Source organism: Sebastes fasciatus, chromosome 15 (assembly GCF_043250625.1).
Source record: "Sebastes fasciatus isolate fSebFas1 chromosome 15, fSebFas1.pri, whole genome shotgun sequence".
Classification (NCBI taxonomy): Eukaryota; Metazoa; Chordata; class Actinopteri; order Perciformes; family Sebastidae; genus Sebastes; species Sebastes fasciatus.
Window position 1 is genome coordinate 10,508,659 of NC_133809.1, and position 17,759 is coordinate 10,526,417.

General features: G+C 40.9%; 1 protein-coding gene across 10 annotated transcripts; it reads right to left on the reverse strand.

Moving 5' to 3' along the window:
• On the reverse strand, positions 1-17,305 carry LOC141783914 (serine/threonine-protein kinase PAK 2-like). Of its 10 annotated transcripts, XM_074661507.1 has the most exons (16): positions 17,014-17,154; positions 14,990-15,100; positions 9,099-9,292; positions 8,912-9,018; positions 7,104-7,251; positions 6,982-6,998; positions 6,765-6,872; positions 6,434-6,557; positions 6,266-6,329; positions 6,108-6,156; positions 5,686-5,798; positions 5,473-5,590; positions 4,490-4,589; positions 4,197-4,393; positions 3,669-3,806; positions 1-3,216 (listed from the first exon to the last, which is right to left on the reverse strand). In XM_074661507.1, exons 3-16 carry the CDS (start codon positions 9,274-9,276, stop codon positions 3,130-3,132), a joined length of 1,548 nt encoding a protein of 515 aa, XP_074517608.1. In that variant the 5' UTR covers positions 9,277-9,292; positions 14,990-15,100; positions 17,014-17,154; the 3' UTR covers positions 1-3,129. The 10 variants fall into 10 exon arrangements, with proteins under 10 accessions (XP_074517608.1, XP_074517609.1, XP_074517606.1 ...); XM_074661508.1 differs by lacking the exons at positions 14,990-15,100; positions 17,014-17,154 and adding an exon at positions 17,170-17,305; XM_074661505.1 differs by lacking the exon at positions 14,990-15,100 and having other exon boundaries at positions 17,014-17,252.
• Positions 17,306-17,759: the final 454 nt, after the last annotated feature.

Sequence of the window (17,759 nt, forward strand, 5' to 3'; positions counted from 1 at the left end):
CCTATTTATGTCCACCTTTAATAATAATTTACACACTGTTTGGATGGTATTCAACACCAGAAGTCGTTGGTTTCATGATTAACAACAACACATTCATTTTAAACTCTTCAATCATTCATATTACATGTATAACTGGAATGTGTGTTCTGGTCAAAAGCCACATAACAGTGTATTCCAGCCGGTTCATTGTATTTGCAAGTACTCAGTTTGTGTGTCAACCTGTCGAGTGCCATACGAGTGGGTTTTACTTCATCGTGCATCTGTTAAAGGCACATTTCGTTTTTAAATGCTTTCCAGTGATTGTCTAAACTTACAGGAAAATGAGGTATAAACCGATCGCATTTGGTACTCCAAAGCAGGTTGAAACACTCATTTCCAAATACATGCTTGACTCAGGTCTGGCTCGATTGTCTCAGGCTTAGCAATACAATTTATGGTTTGGAGTCCATAATTACACAGTTCAGGGAACTGCGGATGAATTGGTACACAAAAAACAAATTTGTAATCTGTTGTGTTAGTTACAAATATAAAAACAATGATATACATACTTTTTAAAAGCTGTTTAAAAAAAAATACAAGACATCACCAATACATAATATACAAAAAAAAAAAAAAAAATGCAAATCTTTCTCCAGTTCAACACATTCAGACAAACAGTTTCATACAGTATTTGTGTTGTACTCGCACCAACACACCGACAGTAAGGCATCTATTGTAAAAGGCACCGCTAAAGACAAACAGAACACCTAGAAGATGTGAGAGTTCACGTGGGTTTGCATAGTTTGTAGACGAGCCTGCACAGAGAGTTTGATAGCAGAGGTGTGTGAAGGCTGATAGTGTATTTTGGTGCCTGGTAACACCCAAAGGTGCCACCAGAGGGTTGAAACCCATAACAGAAAAAAAAAAAATACGGACATTTTGATCTACTACTTTAAAATAATTGAAATTTTCATGTACAAAAAACTTCCATTCCTTTTACTGGAATGGTGTAATTTTCCAGTGACATACAGGGTCAAACAAAGACACACTGATATGGCTTTTCCACTGCACAAAGACGGCACTGTCCCATGCTGCGGGCCACAGTACAGCTCAGTGTTGGTACACTTTAGTTTCCCATGCCACTTTCAGAACTATTGGACCCTATACAGATGCACATGTGTAACCATAGCAACAGCAACCATAGAAACCAGTTGCAAAGGTTCAAGTCTCTCCACACAACAAAATTCTCACAATCTCCATCTCTCGTGAAGTTCAATCATGTCGTAAAAGTTTTATCGGATACAATTTAAAAAAAGATATATTTCCATGTTCACAAAAAGTCTTTAAAAGTAGCTCCCAACTGGCCGAGTCAGAAGAACCTAAAAATAAGTCCTGTGTCGGCCTAAACTTTAAAGTGGCAATCAGAAATCCCAAAGATTTCAGTCCTGGTTGATTTAGAATCTCAATTTGAGTGAAAACAATGTTATTGTGCTCAGAGTTTAGCAGTCTGGAGTCTTTTTGTTGATACATGAGCATAAAAACAGACATTATTTGATATTATTTTAAATTTTATGTGTGCATACTGCATTTTTTTCGGGAGTATCACCACAGACACTCATTTCATAATACTGCAAATATATAAATATTGCAATAATTTCATCAGAAGGCCATAGGCTCAGTCTCCATTGTGTTACCTCATTTGGTAATAGTGACTTAACAGACATTTATTAACATGAAAATCTTCCAAGATTGCCACTTTAAAGTGACATTCCCGGAAAAAAAATGCTTTTTTATACAAACAATAAATGTAACTATGCACACAATTCTGAAGACTTGAAGCTTATGAACGTAGAAACAGAATTTCTCTATTCTATTTCTATGTTCATATATATCAACAAAAATACTCCAGAAACTCTGAGCACAATAACATTGTTTTCACTCAAATAGAAATTCTAAATCAACCAGGACTGAAATCTTACGGATTGCCACTTAAAGACCTCAACATTTTTCAGAGAGCAAATCAGCACTCAAACTAGCTCCTAACGCCTCGTTTCCACATAGCTCTGTGTACGTATGCGAATTAACCGGAAGTTCATTCATTCCTATGGGAACCTCCATGATGTTGATGTTTGCGAAACGCCTCCTTCCCTTTTTTTTCAGTCTAGAGTACGATGACAATGTTTTACTTTTGCGGTAGATCACGAACAGACCGTAAGCAATGTGTGCAATGTGAGCGAATTAATAAACTGATTGATGAACAGCTCAACTTATAATTTTTTTTTCTAGGTGAAAAGTTTGACGGTATATTTAGAAGTTTTGTGAACTATTTTGTTAAAACACGTATGAACCACTATGTGTGACATAACTGGATGGCGAAAAACAGACAGTTACTGCATAAAAAAACACTTTTTTTTATATCTATGTGGGAAACTTTTCTCCCATATCTGCGGCGGTGGTGTTTCTATCCTTCCGTAAAGAGATGCATTTCCTCGCGTTGAACACTACGGGGCGTAATCCGTATACTATACGGATTTACGGACACAACGAAACGAGCAGTTAGTCCCTGTGTGCTGCAGGTAATGCGCCAAAAAAAAGTAGTTTGGACTATTTTCATGACGAATGAACAAAGATCCAATCAGCTCACCAACGAATCAAAACAATCCAGTGACAGCAGAGATGGTGGTTCGCACAACTACTTGGACAAATGCAGTTTGCAGCCCTGAAGAACTTGGGACTATATTTGCCATCAAACCAAAAACGCCTCCTGGGGCTGCTAGTAGTGAGATAAGATCCTGTGTGAATATGGCCCTTGTTGTGTAAAGAGTCTCGAACCTTTGCGACAGTGAAACCACATTCCTGATACGCATACTGTAGTAACGCCAACATCACTAACACACACACACGTGCTCTGGCTGCAACAAATAGAAAACACATCATGGCTGTATGCGGCTTTGGAACAAGGCACAAAAGGTGAAAGATAAATCTGGCATCAGTACAGAAACACTGGGAAGAGTGGAGAGGTTGGGAAACCTTTGAAAAAAACACAAACACTAGCAGGTTGCTGATGGTCATCATACGTAGACCAGAAGAAGACGCCGGCTGGTTTGGCTGGTTTGGCATCAGCTCTTTCAGTCCTTAGAGACGGGGGGTTTAGCGGTTGCTCCTCATGGCCTCCTTGGCTGCCAGGATGAGCGGGGTGAGGCTGGACAGAGGCTTGGCCACCTTCAGGAATGGGTGCTGCAGACAGACGGAAACATGAATTTCAATAAATTGAGGAAGAAATTATCTTCGAGATTAACTCACACACAGTACAAGAAGAATAACTTTATTTTTTTACAAGCACAAATGCCAAATATTCTCTTGTTCCAGAGTCTTACTTGTGGAAATTTGCAGCTTTTCTTTGTCTTAAATTTAATATCTTTAGGTTTTGGATTGTTAGTCGGACACAACAAGCTATCTGAAGAGGTCATCTTGGATTTAAGGAAATTAGAATGGACATTTTTCACTTATTTTCCTGACATTTTGTAGACCAAATGATTAATAGTTTAAAGGAATATTTTGACATCTTGTTTCAGTGTAAATATGAGGATTTGCTGCTTTTGTTTTTTCGGTTTTCGGGCTGTTGGTCGGACAAAACATGCAATTTAAAGTCACCGTCAGTGTGTAGTGAGTGTGTAGGCCTCCTCTACCTGCAGCAGTTCTCTGCCTGATCCTCGTTGCTCCACGTCCATCTCCAGACAGCGGGACAGGAAAGATCTGAAGACAGGAGACAGCTTCTCTGGACTCTGCAGCTCAGGAGTCCCATTGGTGGCGATTAAATACAAAGCCTAGGACGAGCACAATATCATGGTAAGAAAAGCAGTATAATATAATGTTTAAGCATTGAATTCATTCCTTTACAGAACGACTATGTTCTATTTTCCCATTGAAAGTAAAGAAAAAGTTTGGACATTTTGGGAAATAATATTCATTTGTTTTCTTGACTGGAGTTAGATGAGAAAGATTGATACCTCTCTCATATCTGTCCGATAGATATGGAGCTACAGCCAGTTAGCTTAGCTTGCACAAAGAAAACAGCAATCTGACATTTTATAAACTAAAAGACTAACTGAAAAAATATCCAAAAGATTTTTGTTATTGAAAATTAAAAAAAAAAATACTTTCCACCAAACACCAAAATAGCCACATGTCCATTCTTTCTCCCAGCACCCACTCACCCTGAGAGGGTTCTCGTTGAGATATGGAGGCTCTCCCTCCACCATCTCTATGGCCATGATCCCCAGAGACCAAATGTCCACTTTGGGCCCGTAGGCTTTCCTGGTCACCACCTCTGGAGCCATCCAGTACGGGGTCCCCACCATGGTGCTACGTTTGCTCTGCTCCGGGGTGATCTGGGCGCAGAAGCCGAAGTCGGCTGCAAAGAGAGAAAGACAAAACGGCGGGATGTTCAGTCAGATATGTACAATATGTGTCTGTGGATCTGTGCGTGTTTGCATGTGCTCTCCCTCACTGAGTTTGACTGATCCGTCCATCCCCAGCAATACGTTGTCACTCTTGATGTCTCTGTGGATGACCTGGTTGGCATGAAGAAACTCCAGAGCCTGGAGGACCTGGACGCAGAGGGGGAGGAAGGTTAGGATCCCCAAAAGCATGTGCATTTTAACCTACAGGTGGCAGTAATGCACAAAGGAACAATATGCAAGAGAAGAGAAAGAAGACCGCAAGCTAGTAAACATAAATGTAAACTAGGGCTGTCAAAGTTAACGCGTTAACACAAATTCGTTTTAACGCCACTAATTTCTTTAACGCATTAACTTGTGATATCGATCATTCAGAGGTTGTGGCGGGCTCAGTCTAAAAGCTAGAGTGGGGATACTGGCATCATATATAAGGAATCCATCGGTACCAACCATGTCATACTAGCTTGTTGCGAAGGAGGTTAAATAACGCTCCAAACTTGCGCAAAACTTTGGCGTGAAAAACTGTCAAAGCCATTTTCAAAGGGGTCCCTTGACCTCTGACCTCAAGATATGTGAATGAAAATGTGTTCTATGGGTACCCACGAGTCTCCCCTTTACAGACATGCCCACTTTATGATAATCAAATGCAGTTTGGGGCAAGTCATAGTCAAGTCAGCACACTGACACACTGACAGCTGTTGTTGCCTATTGGGCTGCAGTTTGCCATGTTATGATTTGAGCATATTTTTTATGCTAAATGCAGTACCTGTGAGGGTTTCTGGACAATATTTGTCATTGTGTTGTGTTGTTAATTGATTTCCAATAATAAATATATACATACATTTGCATAAAGCAGCATATTTGCCCGCTCCCATGTTGATAAGAGTATTAAATACTTGACAAATCTCCCTTTATAGTGCATTTTGAACAGATAAATAAATGTGTGATTAATTTGCGATTAACTATTTTAATAGACTGACAGATGTTTTTTTTAACCTCTTTTGTAATCTCAGTAGTCTGAAGAGAATCTTACCTCTCTGCAGACGGCGGCGATCTGAGGCTCGTCCATGCACGTCTCCGTCACAACATCAGTTAGGGAGCCACCAGCCAGGTATTCCATCACCACAAAAAGCTCGTCGCCTACGAGGAAACTAAAAACGCACACACACACACACACAGTCACATCCACAAAGCAGTCGACTCACAGTTGTGGTGCTGTGGATGTGTACTAGGTCAGTGTAATTACCTATCCACGAAGTTGACAATGTTGGGGTTCTTCATCTCCTTCATGACCAGGATCTCGTTGATAATCAGCTCTTTCTTCGGCTGCTTCTGCAAGTTGATCTGTTTGATGGCCACCTGCAGAACACAACATCCTGTAAAAGTGGTACCACATATACACACAAGCTATATACTGTATATACGCTACTAGTTTATACTGTTAGCATACTTTTAAAAGGACTAGTGTGTAGGATTTAGTGGCATCTAGCGGTGAGGTTGCAGATTGAAACCATCTGAATACCCCTCCCTTTCCACAAGCATGCTGGAGAACTATGGTAGCCTTCAGGCTCTCTTTCTTTACAGTTCAGTCCAACCTAATCATTAAAAGTTAAGGGAAAACTAATGTGATATTTGTAGTAGCAGAGACACAAGATGAAGTAACCTTACCTCTTGTCCCGTGGCAACATCTATGGCTGTGTAAACTGTGCCAGATGCCCTGAAATTGACAAACGGTAAGAGATGAAATAACTCTGCAACCCGTAAAACAGCCTCCATCAAATCCCTGCCAATTTTCAATGTTCACATTATCCTGAATTGTGACTCACCCCTGGCCGATCTTCTCATAGCGAGTGTATTTCTTCTTAGGATCTCCAATGCTGACAATAGATCCTAGGAGTCATAAAAAAAAATTGTTTAGTCAGCCCTACTGAAGCCAAAAATAGATGGGGCCCTGCCTGGGATGTGTCATTTCCAGCGTGTGTGTTTTTACATACTGAGTTTCTCCATGATCTCCTCGTCGGTCATCTTGCCTCCCTTCTTCTTCTGTCTGTCAGCTGCCTTAGAGGCGCCGTCTACCTCTGTAGCTGGGATTGGGTCTATCACCGACCTCGTGTACACCTGACACAACACAGGAAATAAACATTTCAGGAATACTGATCTTGGGTGATCTTGCATTTCTTATGCTTGTAAATTCGGCGCCTGGATATTCAGCTTACTTTAAAGAAATAAAGACTTAAAGTATCTCTGTGTAACAAAGGGCCTAAAATCAAATGGTATTGAATTTTAAAGTTTTTAAAAGCAAAACATCCCAATCTTTTCACTCACTGATTTTGTGTGCTCTGGCCGCGGTGCCACAATTGGAGGTGGTGTGTCGTCATCGTCATCATCGTCTTTGCCACCTGATGGGGAGGTCGCGGTACCCTGCTTGCCTGGCTACAACCGCAAACATACACAGATTAAACCGAGTGACGGTCAGAAACGGCTGAATGTATTCAATGTAATGTCGTGAATGAGAGTGGAAGTGATGAATGGAAATCCTCACCGACTGAGAGTCTTTATCTGAAAGAGATAAAGTGTAAGGACAGATGAGTGAGTCTGCACACTCACAACACTGGACTTTTATAGATTAATAAACAGATTAGTTGAGGAAACGAAAAAACTGACCCGAGGCGGAAAAACTGAGGTATTTCTGTTTTCCACTGGTGGAGTCGTAGAACTTGAGAATATCGAGGACGGCCTGAGGATTCTGTTTCTGTTCTGATTTACTGATGTTGGAGGTTTGAAGGAGACGGGCCCACTGCTCCGGCATGCCCTGCACAAACAAACGCACACATATTGAAAAACGTATACAGAGATCTACCCAAGAAACCAAAAATAAGACACTGTGAACACACGTCATGCGCCCAAATGGCTCATGGGGGAGCATGTTTTGCAGTTATGTAACGCCGTGTTCACATTACAAGGGACACCGCAACATTCTACAAGTCACTTTCAATGGAAGGCGGGGACGTGAAGCTACAAACAGATGCCCGATAATCGTCGCTGCGTGATAGGCGTGACGCAGCCACAAATAAAGTTGAGCTGGTTTCAACTTTTTTCAGGGCTCCAATGACGAGGTGAAGCGTCAGCCAATCATATGTTTTTGTTTCACCTTGTTTTTCCCATTAGCCACTAGTTCCCAGTGCTGTTTAACGACATAACTACGCCAACGAGTGCTTGAGCAACACTTCAACTCGCCGACAATGTAGCTGGCCACGCGGGCCGTTTTGCTGCTTTTGTCGCTCGTAGTGTGAACGCAGCATTACAGCTTGTGATGCTACAGTGACTTCCTGTTTACATATTTGATCATTGTGATTGGACAGAGCTCTAGATGTTTCCTAGCAACAATTTACACATTACACTTTACTAGATGAGACACCCATAGTTCGACCTTTTGGGAAATACACTTTGAGAGTAAGTAGATAGATGTGATTCTCATGTACATACGGCACTTATGTAGCGGGACATTAGTAGGGGTGCAAATCACAAGTTTTAACACGATACGATATTATATTGATTCTTTGGGCAACGATACGATACGATTCTATTTGATTCAAGTCAGGGGCCTGCGATTGATATGATACAATATCATATGACTATTTAACACAATCAGTTACATTTATGTCAACTCACAGAGAGCAACTAAAATATGATTTGATAATTTTATTACTGGGCCCTGTAGGAAGGAGGTACGCTTGGACCGAAACGGTGACACAGACGTACCGTGGGAATTTCAAAATAAAGGGTATATATATATATATCAATGCTTTTATTTTGCATCGAGGATATTGAATCGGTGATCCAGGCTAGCTGTTTCCTTCCGTTTCCAGTCTTTATGCTAAGCTAAGCTAACCGGTCCAGCTACACATTTAGCGTACGGACATGAGAGTGATATCAATCTTCTCATCTAACTCTCAGCAAGAAAGAAAATAAGTGTATTGTCACGATACCAGATTTTCACTACACAATTATCGTGGCCAAAAGAATTCACTATAATTATATTATCGCAATACCTATAAAAAAATTTGAGAAAGAAATAATAATGCCATCAGTCAAATTCATCTTTAACTTTGTTTATTGTGTGTTTCGTCTCTTTTTTGTCAAATTAATTACACTCAAAATACGAGTTTATGGAGGTGGAGAGAGATCCTGTAACCATAACTGTACAAAAGCGTGATTTAAGAGGCGCTGGATTATTTACCCAATATCATCATATGTGTATTATTAACATGATATCAATAATTCATCTTTTTAAACAATCACAGTTATCGCCAATACCGGTTTATTGCGACACCCCCAATTTTCGCAATATGTTAAAAGTTTTAATGGTGCCACATCATTTAGTAAATCATTCAGTAAACTAAATGTCTGGTCTGTAAAAATGTCATAAATATTAACAAGCACCTTAAAAAGTAATAAGGTTGGATACTTACAGTGAACTCTCCGGTGACAGAATCAAAACCCACATGGATGGTGTGTTCAAAGTCTGAGGGCGAGGAGATCTCAGGTCTGTCCTTGTCCCGGTCCTTCTTCCTGCCTCCTGCAGGTAAAGGTCAAAGGTCATCCACTGCAATCCGTGTGATTTTTGATGTGCTATATATGTGTGTCCACATCTCTCACCTTTCTCAGAGGCAAACATGGAGATGATCTTGTTTCTAGACTTCCTCTCCTCCGGCACAGACGGCAGCGGCCGAGAGCTGTGATTTGCTGACTGGGTGTCCTTGGTTCCTCCTCCTTGGCTGCTCATCCTGACAGGGGGGGCGGGGGGCTTGTCCTCACACACTCCGCTGTCACACATCTACACACAGGTACACCTGCACGGATGGGACGAGACGCATAAAATGACAAATGCATACAAGGAAACACAGTGAGTCTGTTGCACGCTGAGTCACTGGTTCACTTCTTCCTGTTTTTTTTTTTAGATTTCACAATGCTATACATGTTAGCTCAAAATGCTACTGAGAAACGGCTGCAAATCAAGTACACCTTAGCCTACGTTACACAGAGAAACAAACAAACCGAATAACAAATGAAGAAACACTCACACAGACCTAACTAATCCATCCATGCCACAATCTGTGGGTCAGCACACAGAGCGTTGGAGCGAAGGGAAGGGAGTGTGAACAGGAAGTAACGCTGAATGGGCAAAGTGACGTGTTGAGTCTCGTTCAGTTACACATGAATGAGGAAGGAAAAGAGACACAGAGAGAGAGACAGAGACAGAGAGAGAGAGAGAGAGAGAGAGAGAGAGAGAGAGAGAAAAGAGTGTCTACGAGTGAGTGAGAGACTGAGAATGGTATGACAGCTGGAGTTAAAGGAAGAGGAGTGAAGAAGGAAAACTGAGCTGGGTAGTGTGAAACCTCAGAAACACACAATGTAGACAACAGTCAAGTACTGTACTTAAGGGCAATTTTGAAGTACTTGTACTTGACTTGAGTATTTCCATTTCATGCTACTTCATACTTCCACTACACGACATACGATAAGCTTATAAAATACAATGCTTTGTTATTTATTAAACCAGTGGTTTCTGGGGCTGCAACTAACAAATGATTATTTTAATTTGTCTATAAAATGTCAGAAAATGTTGAAAAATGTCGATCACTGTTTCCTAAAAAAGCCCAAGATGACGTCCTCAAATTTCTTGTTTTGTCCACAACTCAAAGATATTCAGTTTACTGTGACAGAGGTGTAAAGAAACTAGAAAATATTCACATTTAAGAAGCTGGAATCAGAGAATTTTGACTGTTTTTTTCCTTAAAAAATGACTCAAACTCTCTAGAGGCATTTTTTGTAAGAGTACCGTAAGTCATTTGGAGCCGAGATGGGAAGTGAGTGGTGAAGCAAGAGAGAGAGAGAGCGGTGGCGACGGGAGCGAGTAACGTTATCGAAATTACCTGAATCTTTGAGAACTGGTCTCGCTGAATGTCTTTAAAGACTTGGAGGCAAGCACATCTGGCTGTAGATGTTTTGAATGCTGATGAATGGTTTTTCGATACCTTATGATTCACTCATTTCAATGAGTCTTTACTCCTGGTTAAATAAAGGTTAAATAAATTAAAAAAATAATAAATCGACTACGGCCCAAGCAGGGTAAGTTAACAGTGTTTGGTTTTGTCCTTCCTGGGCTACTGTAGAAACATGGTGGTGCAACATGGGGGACTTCTTGAAGAGGACCCGCTCCCTATGTAGATATAAACGGCTCATTCTAAGGTAACGAAAACACAACGATTCTTATTATCAGGTGATTAAACACTAAAGAAAACAAAGTTATTAATATTATATTCCATTTTCTGCCAATAGATCCCCCTAATTGTTACACACTCTTCCTTTAATATTTGACCAGTGGTTTCCAATCTTTTGGGCTTGTTTTTGTCATATTAAGTTGGATTTTGAATGAAGGACTTTCACATATAATGGAGTTTAACACAGCTGTGTTGGCTCTTGATTCGAGTACTTCTTCCACCACTGGTAGACACTCTTGAGTGTTATCCATTACCCTAATATGGTGAGATTGTAGACACAAACACCAAAGCACCTCTTCCAGTCTTGCAGAGCAAGCAGTTTGATTGACTCTGAGCTGCAGCCTGCATACTTGGTGACATCACAGACGGGAAACAGGAAGCAAACAAAGGTTTCCTCACTTCCTGTGTCTGACCGCCAATGACACACCACATATAGCGTTAAACCCGGATAGCAGACGTGGCTCAGGTACAGCACATACGCCTGCCTATGACCTCTTCTTCACACAAAAAACCTCCTCCAGCAACAGCTCGGCTAACCTGCTGACCTCTGACCCAAAACACCACAAAATAAATGAAATCAGGAAAACGGAAACGGTTGTGCCCACATCTTACAGAGACCTGGCTCCACTGTGGCATCCCGGAACGCACTTGGGCCGCGCTGACATAGCGCTGGACTCCGATGGGACGAGGGGAAGCGGACTCTATGCTTGCATCGGTGATGCATGGTGCTCAAACGTAGTCAAAGTCGATGGACAATGTTTCCCTGACGTCGAATTTTTAATGTTAAGATGCCGGCCATATTAACATCTGCCCAGAGAAGTCACCAGTGGCTTTTGTTGCTGCTGTTTACTGCAAATTTAAAAGAAAATGCACTACTGTTTTTGTTTTTCTTGAGTAGTATAAATGGACTACCACTACTTTTCGTTGTGCAACCCTGTCTTGTACAATGTCAATAAATGAACCTTGAAACCCATAAAGATATCTTGATACAGACTCATTAACCAGCACACACAACATTAGGCCTTTGAGGTAATAAAAAAAAAGACATTTCACACGAGCTGAGAGAGTCCTCAGAGAGGCCACGAGCCTGAAGACACATCAGCACCAACTTGACTCGAGGCTAAATTATTCCCCTCCCTGAATACTTTCTGAAAAGTAAGTCTGACTCTTTACGATGGAAGCTATCCCAGCTATCACTGCTCTGCTGTGCAATGATTTTGTGTGCCATCTGTAGTGGTTTTCCACACCTTAGATCACGTAATCTGATCATAAACTTCACCATTATAAAAAGCACAACCCAATGAGCACCTATAGAACACTCCTCTAACTCTCTTTACGCTCCCTTTTCAATGCCTTCGCCTCGATCATATAAGCTGACAAGTGCTCACCTGTTTGTTGCCTCTTCTGCTTCTTACAGAAGACCATGTAAACGATAAAAAACTGTCGTATTCCCAGCGAGTGTGAGCACCTCTTTCTCCAGTGCTCATGTATCTACTTCTACTTCTCTCTGTTCCCCTTCTCTCTGTCATCTAAAAGGCAGGTCTTAGCAGGCTGCCTCATTCCTAGGCGATCTTGGATGGGACAAGTGTATTCTTGCCCCGGCAGGATAAAATTAGACCCGGTCCAGCCTTAATGTGTATTTTCAAAGTCAGTGACTGTGTGTGTGTGTGTGTGTGTGTGTGTGTGTGTTGGACTGAATGTTGGGTGCTGGCTGGCCAGGCTGAGACACGTTGTCTCTCACTAGGAATTTCATAGCTGCAGGGCTGCAAGGGTTGGGCGTGTTCTCATGTCCATCGCACACACACACACACATACACACATACACACATACACACACAGGGCTCCTCCTCATTCCCTGCTCTAAAACACACACACTCCCCCTGCCAACAGGGGCTCCATTGTGAGCGCTTGAATATCTTTTATGTAGCTTGGAGCTTAGCTTACTGGTCACAGCAGAAGAAAAAAAAGACTTTGATGGGAGCAGGCAGGTGCACAGATCGGCAGCACTGCAGGCTGCATGCTTGAGCGTTTGCATAGCTGTACACACACCCTACTAGTACCACTTACATGATTAATGGGTTAATTAACTTGCTTGTCAACAGACACTGCTGATCATTATTTAAAAAGAAATAGGTCAAGATTTTGGGAACTACACTTTCTAGAGTTAGATGAGAATACCACCCTCATGTCTGTGTGGTAAATATGTAGCTGGACCCGAAAACTTAGCAAAAAGGTTTTAAAAAATATTGCGTTTTTCAGGGGTTATGTGTGGGTGTAAGTTTTTGAAAGGCATACATGTAGATAGATTTGTGAGAGAAATGTCTTTATTCTTTGATTTTTGGGTTGCTGAGAAAAAAAAATTAATAAATAATGCCTGACGATGACTGATATATTTGACTTCAGGACATCTCTGACGACACACATGCCGAAAATCAAACATTTTTACTGTATCAATTTAGATATTTTCCAAAGTAAAAGTCCCTAGAAGTGTATGATTCACCAAAATAAATCATAATATCGAATAGCAATACTTGTAAAATCACAATTCTTAAAAATCGCAATACATATCGAATCAGCACCCGAGTATCGTGATAGTATCGAATCAGGAGATGGGTGTATCGTCCCAGCCCTAATAGATATACACGCACATCCAATCCAAGACAGGGAAGGTGCTGAGCTTAACGGTGATATTGGATCATTGATCATTGAATCGATATACTCGATCCAGACCGATGTATCGTTACACCTCTCGTAAATATGTAGCTGGAGTCAGCAACCTTAGCTTAGCATAAAGAATGGGGAAAAGAGTAAAGAAGCAAAGATACGAATCTCTGGTGTTTTTTTACAACAGCCGCTGCCGCCATTTTGGACTGAAAACGCTTATAATATTTTTAATAGTTTATTGTTCAATACAAGCTATTTTGGTCGAATATGACAATAGAATAGAAATAATTTTGTTTCCCTTTCATACGGCACTTTTTAGGCGGACGTTTTACTGCCGTCCGGTTGTCGCTTTCAGTCCAAAATGGCGGAAACGTAGCTTTGCTGTTGAGCGCAGATGTAACGAATGGAACGAACAATTGACTTACACCTCTTGGCAATATCCGTTCTTTGACCTGGCTATGGTCAAGTTTTACTGGTGGTTATTTGCCGGACTATTTCTTGGCTTGGCCCGTAACTTCCGAGTGTCTCCATAACTGGTCCTGGATCAATATAATGGTTGAACACTGGTATCAGATCGGTACTCGGTATCGGCACAAAGCTCAGCTATCGATATCGGGACAGAAAAAAGTTGGATCGGTGCATCCCTACCTTGAATTGAATCGAAGTATTGTGGCAGACTTTGTGATATCAGCAAATATCGTATCGTTGCTCTGTGTCGGCAGATAGCCTGAGTTGAGGAATCGGAATCATAAAGAAAAAGTCAAAATCGGTGTAGCCCCAAAAACTTAAGACTTTTTTATTTGATTGAAGAAAAGGTTTTGTGGAAAAACGTGTTGATATTTCTCAAAGCAAGGAATTGAATAAATGAATGAATGTTCCATTTTCTATTGCCGGCTGCGCTCTTCCTTCACATGTTGAATCTATCCCCTCAAACTCTGCATGCCGGGTTACCACACAGACTACTTCACACAACCAGACGGCGTCTTACTTCATCTGTTCTCAATTCACAGACACTTTTCATCATCTCGGTGGCACGGAGCCCATCACATCCCTCTGCCCTTTATGATTTCTATTCCTCTTTCTGTGCTCTCTCTCTCTCTCTCTCTCTCTCTCTCGCTGGATCAGAGCACTTTCTATTCCCTGTGTGGCTGGCCGCCATCAAGGGAAGCCCACTTCCTCATCCTGGAACTCCCCCGAGCGCCAGAGGGTCACAGGACCGGGCCGGCCAACCAGAACGCAGCAAAACGCAGCCGCCGAGCTGTTTACAGGAAGTGGACAGCAAGCCTTTTGTATTCAGCTTCTATAAAAGGAAATTCTGCGGAGGACTTCCTGGAAGGACTGATGAAGCAGACACACACACTCTACACCCTTTCATTCACTCACACAGAAACATACAGATAGACATAAAAACACACACACATTTGTGCTATATATATGTGCACACAACCCCCCTCTACAGTCACTTCACTGATTATGGGTCTGGCAGTGAATGAAGCGTAAACACACTGCCCAGCTGCACACCCACCACACTTGAACACCTTATCCTGTTATTCAAACAGCTGCCTCACCCGAGTCAACACTCTGATGAATCAAATCACCAACCTGGCAACCTGAAGTCCTCCCGGGTCGCTGTCAGAACTTGACCGGACAGTTTGGACCAGGTACAAGAGCAGAGCCGCAGGACTCACAGTCGAAGTCTGTTAGTTTCAGGGTCTAGTAGTGCATGAATGACTGGTTCAGTGTGGCTGCAGGATTACCGGTCTGGACAGTCACAGATTTATACACTGATGTGTAGCATTTGCAGGCAAAGGCCATAGTCATACTGTGTATATATATATATATATATACCGTTAAAAGCTTTCTCCACACTGCCAGGAATATACATTTGCAGGAATAAAACATTTAGTAGGTAGCAGAGGTGCTAAGCATTTAAACGTAAGTACAACTTTTAGACAACAATACATTTCATTGTGTGTATGTGTGTGTGTGTGTTTTACAATACCCCCTTTCATTAGACAACAATACATGTACACAACAAGCACTATCTGGACTATCTGCACTATCTGCAACCACCTCTCCTAACCACTGGTGCACTTTAAACTTCAAACTTACTTTACACTATATCCCATTTACCATTTTATAGACTGCACATATTACATCTATTTATTGTACACTACATTTTGTTTTTATTGACGGACGGTACACGCTATGTTCATTCACCATGTTCATTCACTATGTTCATTCACTATGTTCATTCACTATGTTCATTCACCATGTTCATTCACTATGTTCATTCACTATGTATATTCTGTATTTCTATTTAATGTTTTATAATCTTTTTGTACACCTGTACCTCTGTATCTGAGCTTTTCTGCTTTGACACCTGAATTTCCCCCTGGGGATTAATAAAGGTCCATCTTATATCTTATCTTATCTTATCTTATTTCTGAGTACTTCTACTCCAAGCCAGTACTGCTTTTCTTGCAGAAGTGATACAAACCCTGAGCTGAAAAATATCTGCTTAAACCACAGTGTTACATTTTTTTTTTTAAAGTGTGTAGTGTAGCTACACATACATTATACTGTGTGCATGTTGCACAGAACATGCTGAAGTGTCAGTGTCTTCTGCTTTATTCAATTACATTTGATCCAACCAGCCTCTGAAACTGCTTGTCAGGCCCATTTCAGCGAAGTAGGCGAGACTCCACTGGCTGTTATGAGGGCAGATGTTTTGTGGAAACATCTCATGTTATTACAATACATACTATAGTGTCCCTGTAGACTGTCATTACTTTGGTTTATAATTAAAAGAAAGAAAGAAAGAAAGCCACAAATCCCACTATACACGAGGATCTTGATCTGCTACTTTATTTTGTATCCCCTTTAACTAGTAAAGTGTCTCCTCAACAGTTATGGAAGAGAAGAAACCACTCAGTCTGTGCCACAATTAAGTTAATAGTAACCAAAAAAACAACTTGTATGCAACTAGAATGAGCAGATGTTTTTGTGGAAACATCACGTTATTAGAATACTATAGTGTCCCTGTAGACTGTCATTACTTTGGTTTATAATTAAAAGAAAGAAAGAAAGAAAGCCACAAATCCCACTAAACACGAGGATCTTGATCTCCTGCCTGCTACTTTATTTTTATCCCCTTAACTAGAAAAAGTGTAAATGCACGTTAAAAAGAGAAATAAATAGCTATGATGTAAAATATGTAAATTCTTTTTTTATATTCCTTCCTATTTATTGCCCATTAAAATGTCAAATAATAAAATTACGGTGTAATTTAGTCCATTTATTCATAATTCAAATTGTAAAGTGTCAGTGTCTATTGGCTGTTATGAGGGCAGATGTTTTGTGGAAACATCACATGTTATTACAATACTATAGTGTCCCTGTACACTGTCATTACTTTGGTTTATAATTAAAAGAAAGAAAGGAAGCCACAAATCCCACTATACACGAGGATCTTGATCTGCTACTTTATTTGTATCCCCTTTAACTAGTAAAGTGTCTCCTCAACAGTTTATGGAAGAAGAAGAATCCACCCAGTAACCAATAGTAACCAAAAAAAAACAACTTGTATGCCAGACTGTTTTGAATGAGCAACATTCTAAACTCACCGGTTTGTTGTCAACCGCAGAAAAAATCAGCCCAACTGCCGAAACTCCGCCCAGTCTGAGTTGATTTTCACTCCGTTTTAAAGCCCAGATTTCACGCTGAGATTTCACAAACAATCCCTGGAGATGTGGAGACAAATATCGTCTTTAATCACTTACACTTTAACCCCTGTATCTCGCTCTCTCTCTCCCCCCGAGTAGTCCTCTCGGCCTGGCTCCGTTGCTTTGGCCCGGAGAGGAACGTTGGTTGGAGAGGAAGCGGAACCTTCGTACAGAAAACCCGAGGAGTCGGAACCTTCACGGCTTCCGTAGCGCAAAGAGCGCGTAAAATGCAAAGCTGCTGCTGCTGCCTCTTGTTGTGTGCAACGTCGGACTGTAAAAGTAGACGGACACAACACCGGAAACAATGTCCCTTTGATTTCAGAATAAAAATCCACTATCTAATAGAATTACTTTTACTATTTCTATATTTCTATACAAAAATATATCTTATACTGTATATGTTCTTAATATATATGTTCTTAATATGCCCTTGTACAAAGTATTTCCTTTTATAATTGTAATGTAAATGTAATATAACTTATTATTTTAATGGAGCTTCCCAGCCAAAAAGTATTTCACACGTTTGTACCTGTGCAACCGGCGTGACAATAAACACCTTGAATCTTGAATATTTATCAATATTAGCTTGCTGTCAATCTGATATGGTGCTCTGTTTCTCTCCACATGGCACCCCAAATATATAGGGT